The sequence below is a fragment of the Rhinatrema bivittatum genome, chromosome 12, assembly GCF_901001135.1.
Source record: "Rhinatrema bivittatum chromosome 12, aRhiBiv1.1, whole genome shotgun sequence".
Lineage (NCBI taxonomy): Eukaryota > Metazoa > Chordata > Amphibia > Gymnophiona > Rhinatrematidae > Rhinatrema > Rhinatrema bivittatum.
The window spans coordinates 5,916,215-5,929,835 of NC_042626.1; the positions used below are offsets into that span (position 1 = coordinate 5,916,215).

General features: G+C 46.2%; 1 protein-coding gene and 1 long non-coding RNA gene across 12 annotated transcripts in view; one reads left to right on the top strand and one right to left on the bottom strand.

Annotated features, from left to right (window-relative positions):
* LOC115073820 (complement decay-accelerating factor-like) overlaps positions 1 to 2,649 on the top strand; it is an 83,631-nt gene extending 80,982 nt beyond the window's left edge. Inside the window, exon 14 of one of the 2 annotated variants that reach the window (XM_029572668.1) lies at positions 2,551 to 2,649. In XM_029572668.1, coding sequence (XP_029428528.1) covers positions 2,551 to 2,593 — 43 coding nt within the window. In that variant the 3' untranslated portion in view covers positions 2,594 to 2,649. The remainder of the gene's footprint in view (positions 1 to 2,550) is intronic. The other variant, XM_029572685.1, reaches the window with a different exon arrangement.
* The window catches only part of LOC115073824, a 45,343-nt gene continuing 34,334 nt past the window's right edge, over positions 2,613 to 13,621 (bottom strand). For 4 of the 10 annotated variants that reach the window (XR_003852126.1, XR_003852127.1, XR_003852123.1 and 1 more), the window contains 3 exons: positions 12,532 to 12,679; positions 10,493 to 12,086; positions 2,780 to 5,949 (listed from right to left, as the gene is read on the bottom strand). This is a non-coding gene — a long non-coding RNA (uncharacterized LOC115073824). Of the gene's footprint in view, positions 2,739 to 2,776; positions 5,950 to 10,492; positions 12,087 to 12,531; positions 12,680 to 13,621 lie in introns of those variants that run through there. The other 6 variants (XR_003852121.1, XR_003852120.1, XR_003852124.1 and 3 more) reach the window with 5 other exon arrangements.

Consider the following 13,621-nt stretch of genomic DNA (forward strand, 5'->3'; position numbering starts at 1 on the left):
GCCACATGCAGGTTCCCAGACTGTAATATGTAAACAATCTTTATGCAGACTCTCTTGTTCCAATAGCACCCACTGTTTAAGCAAACTCTTCAGCATCCAGTGCCAAAGGCTGAGCCGCTACACAGTACTGCCAAAAACTGGGCACTACCAGCTCCCCCACTCCTTTTTAAGAAAAAGCACCTTCCTTGCAGTTCACGGTGGCTGCCTCTTCCAAATATAGCTAAAACCGCTTGTTTGTAATAGTTGCATAACCTTGCAAATAGCTAATACCTGAAAAAAGTAATTCCATCTGGGCAAAATACTCATTTTCATGGAAGCTATGCATCCCATGAAGTCATCCCAAGAGGAAGGACAAATAGCGCACTAGTGTCCTTTGAAGTTCAAAACAAGCAATCTTTAATTATATAGGGGCAAGTATGTCGGCATCACAGAAAATAGCTTCTAATAATGGCTTCATGGTCCCCGTGTGGTATTACTTCATTTTTTGTTGCTGGTTGGACTTTTGACCTTATAGTCTTTACCTATACATCCCAACCATGAAAAGTCAGAATGAGACCTTGGAGTATGAGCCTGAACTGTATTGGCCATTAAGGGCACATCATTCAGCTTTAAAATGTGAATGGAGATCGCTATGAAGAAAAACAGTGAGCATGAGACCCTCCCCCTTGTGATGTCATCCAGCCCAGCGTCGAGCCGGTAAATGGTGCCATTCCACCTGGCACTGAGGCGGAAGGGGCTGCCCACCAGCACCGGGCACTTTTGAGATGCTTCACTGAAGAGAAAAGCTCAAAAAAATTGAAAAAAATCAGCATTAAAATGAGAATGGAGATTGCTAAGAAGAAAAACAGTGAACATGAGACCCGCCCCCTTGTGATGTCATCCAGCCCAGCGTCGAGCCGGTAAACGGCGCCATTCCACCTGGCGTCGCGCTCCAAAGGGGCGCGACAAAGGGGCACTCCCCTTTGTGCACCCCTTCGTACAACCCTTGGTGCTACCTTTTTTCGTTTTTTTTTTTTCTTTTTAACTTCTATGTTTCTTCCACTTTTGTTTACCTTTCTCTTTTTTCATAGTTGTTATCCCTTGTTAACAATTTTCATTGTTATTAATGTTAAATGTATTTGACAAAGGTAACTTTTTTCCTGCATCTCCTGTTTTAATGTAAACCGGTATGATTTGTATATTATACAAGAATGTCGGTATATAAAAATTAAAAATAAATAATAAATTCTGCCAACTCAGTCCCTTTTTGAACCCCAAGGTATCTTACACTCGTCCGTGCCCACTTAAAGGGAAATGTATCTTTTATTTGCTGTGCTTGAACCTCATCAAGGTTTAGATTAAGAAGGTCCGACTTCCCCATATTTACTTTAAATCCAGATACCCTTCCATATAGTTCTAATTCCCTATCTAAGACCAGAAGCGAGAAAGAGAGTCTCGTTAGCTTAAAAAGGATGTCATCGGCAAACAAAGACATTTTAAACATTGTCTGTGCCACCTGAATACCATGAATATCCCTTCCCTGCCGTATGCGATCTGCAAAGGGCTCCATCACTAACACGAACAGCAACGGCGAGATAGGACATCCTCGTCTTGTGCCTCTGCACAAATCAAACACCCAGAGTATTTCCCAGTTATCTTAATACACTCAGAGCTTGAATCCAGTTCATAAAATAAGGGCCTAGTCCAATTTTCCTCGAAACTTGAAACATATATCCCCAATGTACACAATCAAAAGCTTTATCTGCATCAGTCGCTAATAAACCTGCAGGTATCCCTTTTATCCCCTTATTGGCCAAATCACATTTATAATTTTCCGAATATTATCTGTCGCCTGCCTTCCGGGTATAAATGCACCTGATATGAATGCACCAGAGCTGACAGTACCCAAGATAAACAAGTAGCTAAGACTTTGGCCAATATTTTAAAATCCACATGCAGAAGGGAGAGAGAAGAGCATATAGTAGAGTCTTTATCCATGATGCCCGCTATATTCATAGACTTGGGTAAGACAGGATCAGTTAAATAAAGAATTGTATAGCTTCAACAGAAGCGGAAGCAATAAATCATGAAACTTTTTATAGAACTGAGCAGCAAATCCATCTAATCCCGGAGACTGATTGATTTCAAGCGAGGCAATAGCTGCAATTATCTCAGGCCCAGTAATTTCCCCATCCAGTTTTCGAGTATCACTAATATACAAGCTAGCATCAAAGTCTCCAAATAAACAGAATTGTAGGCAGTACACAATTCCTGTTAGAACGGAACAAATCTGTCCCTAATCTGCTCATTATCATATAAAAAAACCACCCCCTTGATCTTATTTTCAAAATTTGATTTTGAGCCTGTTGCCTTTTTATTTGCCAAACTAACAACTTGCTAGCCTTATTACTCCATTCAAAGTGTTCCTGGTGCATTGTATCATACTTACATTGAATTTCCTCATAGAACACAGTACATATTCTCCCTCTAAGTTCATCTAACCCTCAGAGAGTTTTAGGTTTGATTATCTCTTTTAAATCTAATTGTTCCTTCTGTCTCTCTTTTTTATAGGCAGCAGTTTTGGAGATCAATTTACCCCAGATTATCAATTTAAGACAATCCCACAGTGTCTGCGGGGAAACATCACCTCGATCACTGAATTGCATATTTTCCTCTATGTCATTCCGAACACCTGCGCAAATCTGTTCATTTCTTAATAAAGAATCATTCATTCTTCAAAACTGCTGTCCCGACTCTTTCTGTGAAAATAAAAAATCATGAGCAGACCACGTAATCGAACCAATAATTAGTTTTTTTACATACTAGGAAACTTAATGTGTTCGTTAATAACCTATTAGTTCTGGAGTATGGTTTGTGCACTCGAGAATAAAATGCAAAAAACCGCATGGCTGCGAGACAAAACATTGCTTAGAATATTCCATCGCATGCTCTCTGGATGCAAACTACCTCTGGGAAAAATATCATAATCTACCACAAATTTGGGGTCCTTTTCTAAATTCTGTGGGTATGAGGCTGTCTTTGTACTCCTCGACTCCCAGCATCAGATCTGCATACTAAGCTTTCCCGTTACCTTTCCATATCCCTATAAATTTGTTATTGGACTAATTGTTCTATACCATTTTAGCTTACTGGTTAGTCCTTTTTTTTATTATTTGTGGGCAATTCCGTACTCACTTATTAATGTACTCACTTTTTAAGCTTATGATCTAATCACCTTGGTCAATTTGCATTGTCTTCATTGGTATTCTATTTTGTGCATATTTAAAAAAAAAAAAAATTGTGTGAGGTAGGATCACAAAAAGAGTTTTAGTTTAATTTTGAAGCATTTTAATGAATCTGAACTGTCAGAGGAGTAATCCAGAACTGGGTCAATAGCAAGATCACATAGCCCTCTGTCATATCACATCACTCAACATTTCTTTGTCCCACATGTGGAGCATATACATTTATTACTGGGACCACTGTAGTACCCAACTTTATTTTTATTGCCACGCATATCTATCCACCTTATCTATTCTACAGTCCAATGTCTCAAAACACATGCTATTAGAAAACAAAATTCCCACCCCGCCACGCTTTTGCTGAATAAGATTAGATGCAAAAAAAGATTGGCTTTTCAACAAGTGCTCATCTTTTTTCTTAAATTGGTCTCTTCTATGAAAAAATTGAGGCGAGAGACGAGCGAGCCTCTCCTATCAATAGCTGTCTCTTCCCTGGTGAATTAACATCTTTCACATTCAAAGAAATAATTTAACATCCGCCATTAAACAACAACGAAGAATTGGTATTCTTACCCATATATCAGCCACTCTCCCAAAAAAGCTTTTCGTTCCCAGTTCCCTGGCCCCCAAACCCTTCTCCACCCATCCCACCAAAAGCAACAACATATCCGTGTGCACCCTGTAATGCACATCTCTCCTCCAGAGGCATAGCGCTTCCATAGAGCCGCAATCTGAAAACTTGACAGACCAGCCTTGAGGGTACAATTATAGGAGCAACCATTAAACGTGGTGAGTCACACTGAGTCCACAACAATCACTAGACTCGGCAAAGCGTCCAGCAGCACATTACAAAGTTCCAGCCCACACTTTACTAAAAGATCCATCGGATTCACATCATGTGCCAGAATCTCCAGCAGGGAGGTCACTATCCAAATTTCTTCTTAATCTTTTTCCCCCTTTGCCTACTCTTTGCCAGCACAATGTTTCTCTTTGGGGCAAGGGCTCTTCCTCTCCCATACTGGGCTTGACCACTGTATCTGCTTTCCTCAGAATGGGCGGACCTAAGCTGTTTGCCCACTAACAGTAAAGGCTGTGTCAAATGGGTATCGCCATTTATAACGCATAATTTCAGCCCGTAGTATATCTGTGTCTCTCTAGGTTTGTTGCGGAGACATTGTTGAAAAGCTGGATGGAAAGTGCCCTCCAAATAATGGAACCCATCACCCTTGCCTTCTGCAACACCTTATGTTAAATTTGAAAATAACGAAGGCATGCTATATTGTCCCTGGATTTATTCCTAATGCCCGGTAATCAGTTATCACCTCTGCAGCCTCTTTTATCAGCATTCTCCTCATTAAGAATTGTTTTACAGATCAGAGTATTCCTCCTCTAATCTGGAGATTGCATCTTCTTGATCTGTTTTCCATATCTTCTATCTTATCTTTTATCTCTCTGTACTCTTCAGATGTGCTGGAGCTGCATCATCTCATCTGATTGCCCCTCTGCTCTGCACGTTACTCTCTGTCCCAAGCCATCCACTTTGCGTTTCAGATCGCCCACTGCCTTCTGGAGTTCCAATTTTACAGCATCAATATCGCTATTCAAATCTTTAAACCAAGCAAGGAAGTCCGCTCTTATTAGGTCTCCCTAGTTGCATGTGGTCACCTCCACGACCACCGCGTGTTCCAGCTCATTCGCAACTGCGTTGTCAGTCTCCTGGCCATCGTGCTGACCACCCGAAGCACCAGGGTAAGAAATTTCTTGCAAGTCCATTACGGTGAGCTGCATGCACTCTAATCTAGATTTGGGACTGTAGGTAGCACTTTAATAAATTGCTATGTGGAGCTGCTGGATTAGATGGTTATCTTCATGGGATGATGTCACTTCCTCGCTCTATTTGCTTTTTTGACTGCTACCAACGGAGGATTTCAACGTACTGGAAATCCAAGGTCGTTTTCTTGGGTGGTGACTTCCAATGCAGAACCCAGCATCGTACACCTGTCATTGGGATGATTTTTCCTTATGTGCAGCAGTTTGCACTTTTCCATATTAAATTTCATCTGCCATTCAGATGCCCAGTCTCCCAGTCCTGCAAAGGTGCTTCTATGGTTCCTTGTAATCCTTTGTCATTTTAACAAATTTGATCACCTCTCTCCTCATTCCAATCTCCAGATGATTTATGAATGGCTAAACAGCGCAGGTCCCGGTACCAATCCCTGTGGTGCTCCCCTAACAAGCTTACTCCCTTTGGAAAACGGATCATTTCGTCTCACTCTCTGTTTCCGGCCTTTTAACCAGTTATAAATCCACAATAGGACACTGCCTCCTTATCCCATGACTTTGTGATTTCCTGAGGCATCTCTCATGGGGGACTTTGTCAAATGCCTTCTGAAAATCCAAATACCCTGTATCCACCGGCTTCACCTTTATGTAAGTTTGTTTACAACTTCAAAAAAATCTCCCTATTGGGTATGTCTGGCTGTGAAAGGGTTAAAAAAATATCACGATGAAATCGCTTAATATAGTAACATAAAAGACAGGAAAATCTTTGCTCCATGACTGACTGAAAAATAAAAAGGGATAGAAATAATTTCATCATTGCAAGAAGGCATTCTCGGACGTACTGGTGCGCGTCAGGGCTGGAAGGCAGATACAGTCCGAGAGGCCTTGCTCGTCTGCTCCTTGGATCCCGGTTGATTGGCTTCCAGCTTTACCAGAAAGTACATGCCTGTAGAAGATTAACTGAGTGTAAGAAACATATTCCAAATAGGTGATCTCTTTCTCTGCTAACAGATTTCCTGCAGCCCAGAGAGCAATGAGCGTCAAATTATGCACAGCGCCACAATTCAATCAGAATAAGTTCTCTTTCCAAGGCAGATCATAAGGGCCGAGATATCTAATGCGACCTGAGGTTACAGAAGAATCACACTCAAATATTTCATTAAAAGCTGGCCCTGACCTAGGCACCAAGCAGCGATATCAACATTGCAGAACTGCTGGCAGCCCGCGCTGGAGAACCGAACTCGAGACACAGCAACGCCAATACTGCCCACGGGAGTTTTCTTCCCTGACCTAACCTCGCCCCTATCCCTGTGAACGTTGGAAGGTGAAAGTCATAAATCGTTTTTATGGGTTAAAACCCATTCAAAAGGGTGCACGCTTCTAGCTGCACTAGGGTGGTGGGGACAATATTCACACAAGCTGTTTATGCAGGTAAAGACTGTGCAAAGTAACCCTGCACCTTTCCCTGCACTCAGCAGAAAGCTTCTTATGGCTGCCGCGCACACACACACACACACACCAGGTGTTATATCAACCTGTTCTCTACCTGCAATAACTCAGAAGGGGAGGTCTTTGTGAGTCAGCAGACAAAGCCTTCATTATTCCGGATGTCTTCATCTTAAATCACTCATCAGTTGGTTGTCTTTTTAACCATTTGCAGACTGAATTTAGATTTGTCATCCCCTGGATGCTTACAGCAACCTAAGTGACTCAGATTCAGAAAGCTACGTAACCATTCCTTACACATTCCAGGAGAGAAGGCAGGCAGAAATCTTAAGTGAAATAGTAACACACTTCTGTCTCAACAGCTGTGAAGGTGCCACACATATACTGCATGTGCAGGAGGAGGCATACAAGAGCTGTGAAGGTGCCACACATATACTGCATGTGCAGGAGGAGGCATACAAGAGCTGTGAAGGTGCCACACATATACTGCATGTGCAGGAGGAGGCATACAAGAGCTGTGAAGGTGCCACACATATACTGCATGTGCAGGAGGCGGCATACAAGAGCTGATGGGCGGGGGAGAGACCTCGGGAATGGAACAAAGGAGGGAGAGGAGATGCCACCCAACTTTCAGTCTAGGGTCCCAGTATGTCGAACATCAGCCCTGGCTGTGCGTTATCACAACACTGAGGCAATAAACCAGGACCTCTTGCGGTAAAAATGATCAAAACTGTCCCGAACCGGATGCTGCTGCGGAAAAGCTAACAAGAATTCTTAGGAATCTGAATTAACAAGAAAGTACGGGGCCTCATCTGAGTAACAGCAAGCAAACAGCGCTGCCCAGAGAAGTGTCTTATTCAAACAACAACAACGCTGAAAGACTGTTCCAACCGAGACTTCCTAGGCTGAATTCATTCCAAAATCAAGAACCCAAACCCTGGACCACTATGAAGGACGGGGGAGGATCTGAGCACAGCGACCTCCTGATGTGTCACCTACGCTCTCACGCCACCACGGCCTCCTCGAGCCATGGGCTGCAGATCCCAAACCCCTGGACCACTATGAAGGACGGGGGAGGACCTGAGCACAGTGACCTCCTGATGTGTCACCTACGCTCTCACGCCACCACGGCCTCCTCGAGCCATGGGCTGCGGATCCCAAACCCCTGGACCACTATGAAGGACGGGGGAGGATCTGAGCACAGTGACCTCCTGATGTGTCACCTACGCTCTCACGCCACCACGGCCTCCTCGAGCCATGGGCTGCGGATCCCAAACCCCTGGACCACTATGAAGGACGGGGGAGGATCTGAGCACAGTGACCTCCTGATGTGTCACCTACGCTCTCACGCCACCACGGCCTCCTCGAGCCATGGGCTGCGGATCCCAAACCCCTGGACCACTATGAAGGACGGGGGAGGATCTGAGCACAGCGACCTCCTGATGTGTCACCTACGCTCTCAACGCCACCCACGGCCTCCTCGAGCCATGGGCTGCGGATCCCAAACCCCTGGACCACTATGAAGGACGGGGGAGGATCTGAGCACAGCGACCTCCTGATGTGTCACCTACGCTCTCACGCCACCACGGCCTCCTCGAGCCATGGGCTGCGGATCCAAACCCCTGGACCACTATGAAGGACGGGGGAGGATCTGAGCACAGTGACCTCCTGATGTGTCACCTACGCTCTCACGCCACCACGGCCTCCTCGAGCCATGGGCTGCGGATCCCAAACCCCTGGACCACTATGAAGGACGGGGGAGGATCTGAGCACAGTGACCTCCTGATGTGTCACCTACGCTCTCTCGCCACCACGGCCTCCTCGAGCCATGGGCTGCGGATGGTTCCTTCTTGGCCTTTTGGTGTGGAAAACGCCCTGCCACCTGACCTCAGTGGGAACACGATAACGTTACAACCACTGACATATCTTCTGCTCCAAAAAGAGGATGAAAGTTACCGACTTTGCCTGCAAATGGCAGGAAGACGTCTGAGCAGAGCACAGAATCGGACGCCCAGCACCTGCGTATCTCAGCCTGTTAAACAGCTCAACGTCCATCTTACTGCACTTCCCTGGTACAGTGCGGCCCTAGCAGGTCCCGGGTGGAAAAGAACAATTTTACATTGTTAAAAAGAAAGCTTTGCAGCATTAATTTACACCTGCCCTAGCCAGCAGGTTACCCAGCCTTGACTGAAGTTGCACAGATTCTGCTTTAAGCCATTTAAACGCAGAAATGAAGGCTGGCAAACAAGTTGCGGCCGAAACGTTTGTTAACTCTCGCTGAACTGCCTGAGGATAAGTCCCTGAAAGTCTGCACCTCTCTGTAGGGTAGTTAGACCTGGAAATGTATCGTCCCAACCCACTTTCTTTGTTACTGGTGAACTACTAAGATCATCGGATAGCAGCCTGGGATCAGAGTAATTTACATTTAATTATTAACTAATTTTATTATTTTTAAACACAATGCTGCCTTTCTATCCTATCCAATAAAAGGTTCACTCGCAGTTTGTTTGTTGAGCTCCCTTTCTAACAAATCGTTCAAGACCACAATACTGCATGAGAATCCAGCATCCAAGCAACTTAATGTTAGAGAAAGCGCACCTTAATTCTATGTGATTTATATACAGAAAGGTGACAGCAGATAAAGACCATGCAAAGAAACATGACGGCAGAAAAAGACCGCATGGCCCATCCATCCAATTAGTTTAGCATTATAATTCTCATCGCTTCCTTAGAGATCCCCTGAATTTATCCCATGCTTTCTGTTATTCAGATACTACCACCTCCACTGGGAGGCCGTTCCATGCATCCACCACCCTCCGTAAAGAAATATTTCCTAAGATTACTCCTGAGTCCTACCTAGACCCTCGTTCTAGAGCCTCCTTTCCATTGAACGAGACTCACCTCCTGTGCATGCAAACCTCTGAGATATCTGAATGTCCCTGTCATATCTCCCCTATCCTGCCTTTCCACTTAGATCTTTAAGTCCTTCCCCATATGCTTTTAGAATGAAGACCACTGACCATTTTAGTGACCTCCCTCTGGACCGGCTCCATCCTGTTTCTGTCCTTCTGCAGGTGGGGTCTCCAGAATTGTACTCGGTATTCCCAGTGAGGTCTCACCAGGGGCCTGTACAGGGGCAATGTCACCTCCCTTTTCTGCTGACCCTTCCTCTCCCTATGCAGCCAAGCAGCTTTCTGGCTTTTACCATCGCTTTAGCCACTTGAAGTTCATCAGATCTCACTCTTGTTTTGTGCTTAGAGGAACTTCATTGCCTGTACTGTGCCTCTCCCTTGGGTTTTTGCAGCCCAAATGCATGACTACATTTTTTACAATGAAACCTGAGGGGTAGATATTCAAAAAATACACGCACGCGTCCATATGCGCACGCTACCCGGCGCGCACACATGGACGAGCAATTTAAAACATGCACGTGCTGGCGCGCGCACACGTGGACGCGCAATTTAGAACATGCACGTGCTGGCGCGCGCATGTTATAAAATTCCAGGTCAGCGTGCGCAGGGGGGGGGGTATAATTCAGAAAATTTGTGCGGCGACGCATCAAGGCCTTCCCCAGTTCCCTCCCAGTCCGCTCCAATTAAGGAGCGGACTGGGAGGGAACTTCCCAACCCCCTACCCTCCCTCCCATTTTTTAACTCACCTTTTGCTCCTGCAAAGGAGCAGGAGCAAGTTGTGCGCAGCGGCAGAGCAGCAAATGGCCGTTGTACCGGGCGCCTCGAGCCCAGCCCTGCCCCCCTGGCACTTACATGCGTTCAGGGGTTTATCTGCGTGGCCGGGCCTGTTTGAAAATTGGCCGGCGCGCGTAAGGCCTGGGATTTACGCGCGCCGGGGTTTTAAAATCCAGCCTTGAGTTTTCAGACTCTAGACCACTCCTCCAGCTTCAGTAGATCCTTCCTGGGTGTCTTCCCTGTTACAGATTTTGGTATCACTGCCAGATCCTGCAAGCCACCGAATTCCAGAAACTGCACTCTCCTCTGATCTAGCAGCGATTCCATTAATTTACTCACCACCGAGGTCAGACTTACCGGCCTGCAGTTCCCAGCCTCCTCCTGACGTCCACGCTCGTGAAGAGGAACCACATCCGCCTGACTCCAGTCCTTGGGACCACTGCCAACTCTAAAGGAGCATTGACAAGGTCGGCCAGCAGTGGTGCCAGATCTCCTCTCGCTGGATGCATCCTGTCCAGCCACAGTCACTTTACTTACTGTATCTACGTAAAAATGTATACAAAACATGTCACCTGCCTTCTCTGCGCAAATCATTTCAGTCGGTCCATACAAAGAATTCACATCCTACAAAGCACCCCTGACCTTTCCACAACGTCTTAAAGTTCCTGATTCCATCATCAGTTCGTGCCTCTTAGGTTTTCCTACCCCAGATCCCAGATCATATGAAGTGCTGGAGTTGCCTTTCGAGGACTTACAAAGCATTTTTCAGCAATATTAATTGTGTCACTTGGGTAGCACTGCCAGCATGAAAAGTTTATTTCTCATTGGCAAACACGTGAAGCAGCGTCAATCGGGAATTTCGGCACCGCTGAGTGAGGGAGCTCTCCTGTTCTCAAGCCTAGGCTACATATCTTACAGACCTTTGTCAATCCTAGTGGGAAGCCATTCGGGTGGGACGAGTTGGAGGTTAAAGTCAAGGCCCCGATGGACGGACGTCATCGCAACGGAAAACACAGTTTGCAGGGCGCGGCCTGGCAGAGGTGAAGGCCCGAAGCACAAGAACCGAGCTCACCTTTCCATCGCAAGCCTAACATTCACCTCAGAGAAAGGTTTGGAGGAAGCTTGCGTCACTCCTGCTCGCTGGATAAACAGAGGACTTCATGTTCTAGCTCTGTCGGTCTGGCACCATTCACAATCACAAAAAAGCTATCAGAAGAAGGCAAAACAGGAGAGAAAATGCACCCTACTTACTTAAAGCTTCTACCTACTGTCAGGTGGCAGGAGGGAGAATCCCAAAGGTTTCTGTCCCAGGGCACAGAAAGCCCAACGTGACCTGAAAGAAACACACAAAGAACAAGTCGGATTCCCGACAGGTTTTGGGCAAGGACTGAATCGGGTTTTCAGAGCTAAAAGCCTCTTGGTATGAGCAAGAGTTAAAAGCAGCAGTCTGAATCTGTACTTTGGAAACTTGGCCAGCAAACTCCTGTTCTTCATCCCAGGGAGCCCTCCCCGTGCATGGCTACAAGGCGTCACGCCCAGCAACCATTGCCAGGGATGCAGCATCTGCTTCACGCGCACACCAGACGGCTCCGGCTGCTGCCCTGGCCAGGTCACTTCTCATTCTCTCTTAGCACAGTTTGTTTTCTGCAGGAAGCTCTGTTTCATGAGGCACAGTAAGCAGCCGCTTTCTCCCACCTCTCATCCAGTTTCTCTTCTGCAAAATGCCAGGTGAAACATCACTGAGAGGAATCTGAGAGTGGGATCCTGGCTTAATGCTGGAACTCTGTGAGGCCTCCCTAGGTCTCGGGATTTGCCACTGAGACTTTGTGTGCACCCTGGAGAAAATCCAGCAGGACTCTTCCCGACACGGGCCTTCAGTGGAAGAGTTTCCCAGCGTGAACTGCAGTAGCTAACACAGACACTGTGTCACTCTCTGGGTATTCCCCTTTGCCTAGAATAAATAATAACAAAAGGCACAGAGATTGTGGGATGAATCCTTCCCCTCCCGGGTTTGATTTCAGGCTAATCAAAGCCCAGGTGCTTGGGAACAATTTCAATTTCTGTAACAGCATTCACTGAAGCCAGTTTAATAGCAATGACTGCCACAGTGCCTCATGGTGATGCATGCAAAATATAAGTGGCACTGCATCTCCCAGGAAGGAGGGCCGGAGCTGGGCACCGCTACAGCGAGGCTCAGAAGAAGAAAAAGCGTGCTAGTGTTTGCCCGTTAATAAAACCCTCTCAGCCTCTTTATGATAAACATCAACTCCACAGGATCGGCCACACTGGGAGTCTTACAGCAGAAACTGCTTGCATGGGACAGAACCTGTTACAGGTTTCTTAAGGTACTGCTAAAAGCAGAAGCCAGCATACAAGATTTTGTTAACCTAAAGTACCTTGCATTTCCTTGGCAGCCTCACATCTGCCGATTGCTTTCCAGGTTCATCGTCAGCGTCGGAAAGGAAAGATCACTGAAGGCGTCTCCGATATTGCTCTGGAAGTCCTCTGGCTGCCCAGCTGTCTTTCACCAGATGCAAACGGGTGCTGGAGGATGCAAACCAGGACAATTTAGGATACAACCAAACTAAAAGAGCCTGGAGCGCTCTGAACAAAACGGTATCCCAACAGTGAAATGGAAAGGCTTCTAGCACCATAAAGACATCCAAAGGATAAGCAGATGCATTTAAATAGAAATGCAACAGGTCTCACATAACCCCAAACTATGGAGCACAGCTATCTTTTGCTAGGTGGGCCTGTGAACCTTCCTAACTACTTTTAGAAGGTCACCGGTCCTCACTCACACGCACGAGTCGTGTAATTGTGCTCAGTGCCTACTGGGCAGATTCTTCCAGATCTTTCTGGAAAACAGCAAAAGCCTTTTCACTGCCCATGTGCAGAAGTCGCACAGTTCCTCTTGGGGGGTCTCTTCCTGTGGTCCTGCAGAGAGCTTTCTTCATTTTATCACATTTTCTGCTAACATTTTCCGAGGCTGCCCTAGTTAGGTTTTTCTGACACTATGGAAGTTTTATTTTTTGGTCATTGTTCCTGCTGAAGCAGCTCATGGGGTTGCCTGCAGGCTGCCCTGCCACATTGTTTTTTCATCCCGTTGAAGCATCTTCTTTTAAAAAGAAAACTGGTTGAGCTCCAAGAAGCTGCTTCAAGGTCTCCCCCAAGTGCAAATAGAACAAGGCCATAACAGAGCATCACAAAACCTGCAATAAGGCCATGACAGCTCTGATGGCAATTTCTGCCCAACCCCAGGAGACACGCCCAAATCCGGCATAAAAAGCCTGACCCAGGGACCGTGGAGCTGCACCAGGCTGTGCTGATCTCACTCGAGCCAGGGCTAAGGCTGTTCGGTTTATTACCTGCTAGGGGTGTGCATTCGTTTCCTACGTATTTGTAATCCGCAACGTATAGGGCCATATTCGTTGTATTCGTGGGAAAGCGAAACGTATCGAGATTCCCCACGAATACAATGAATCT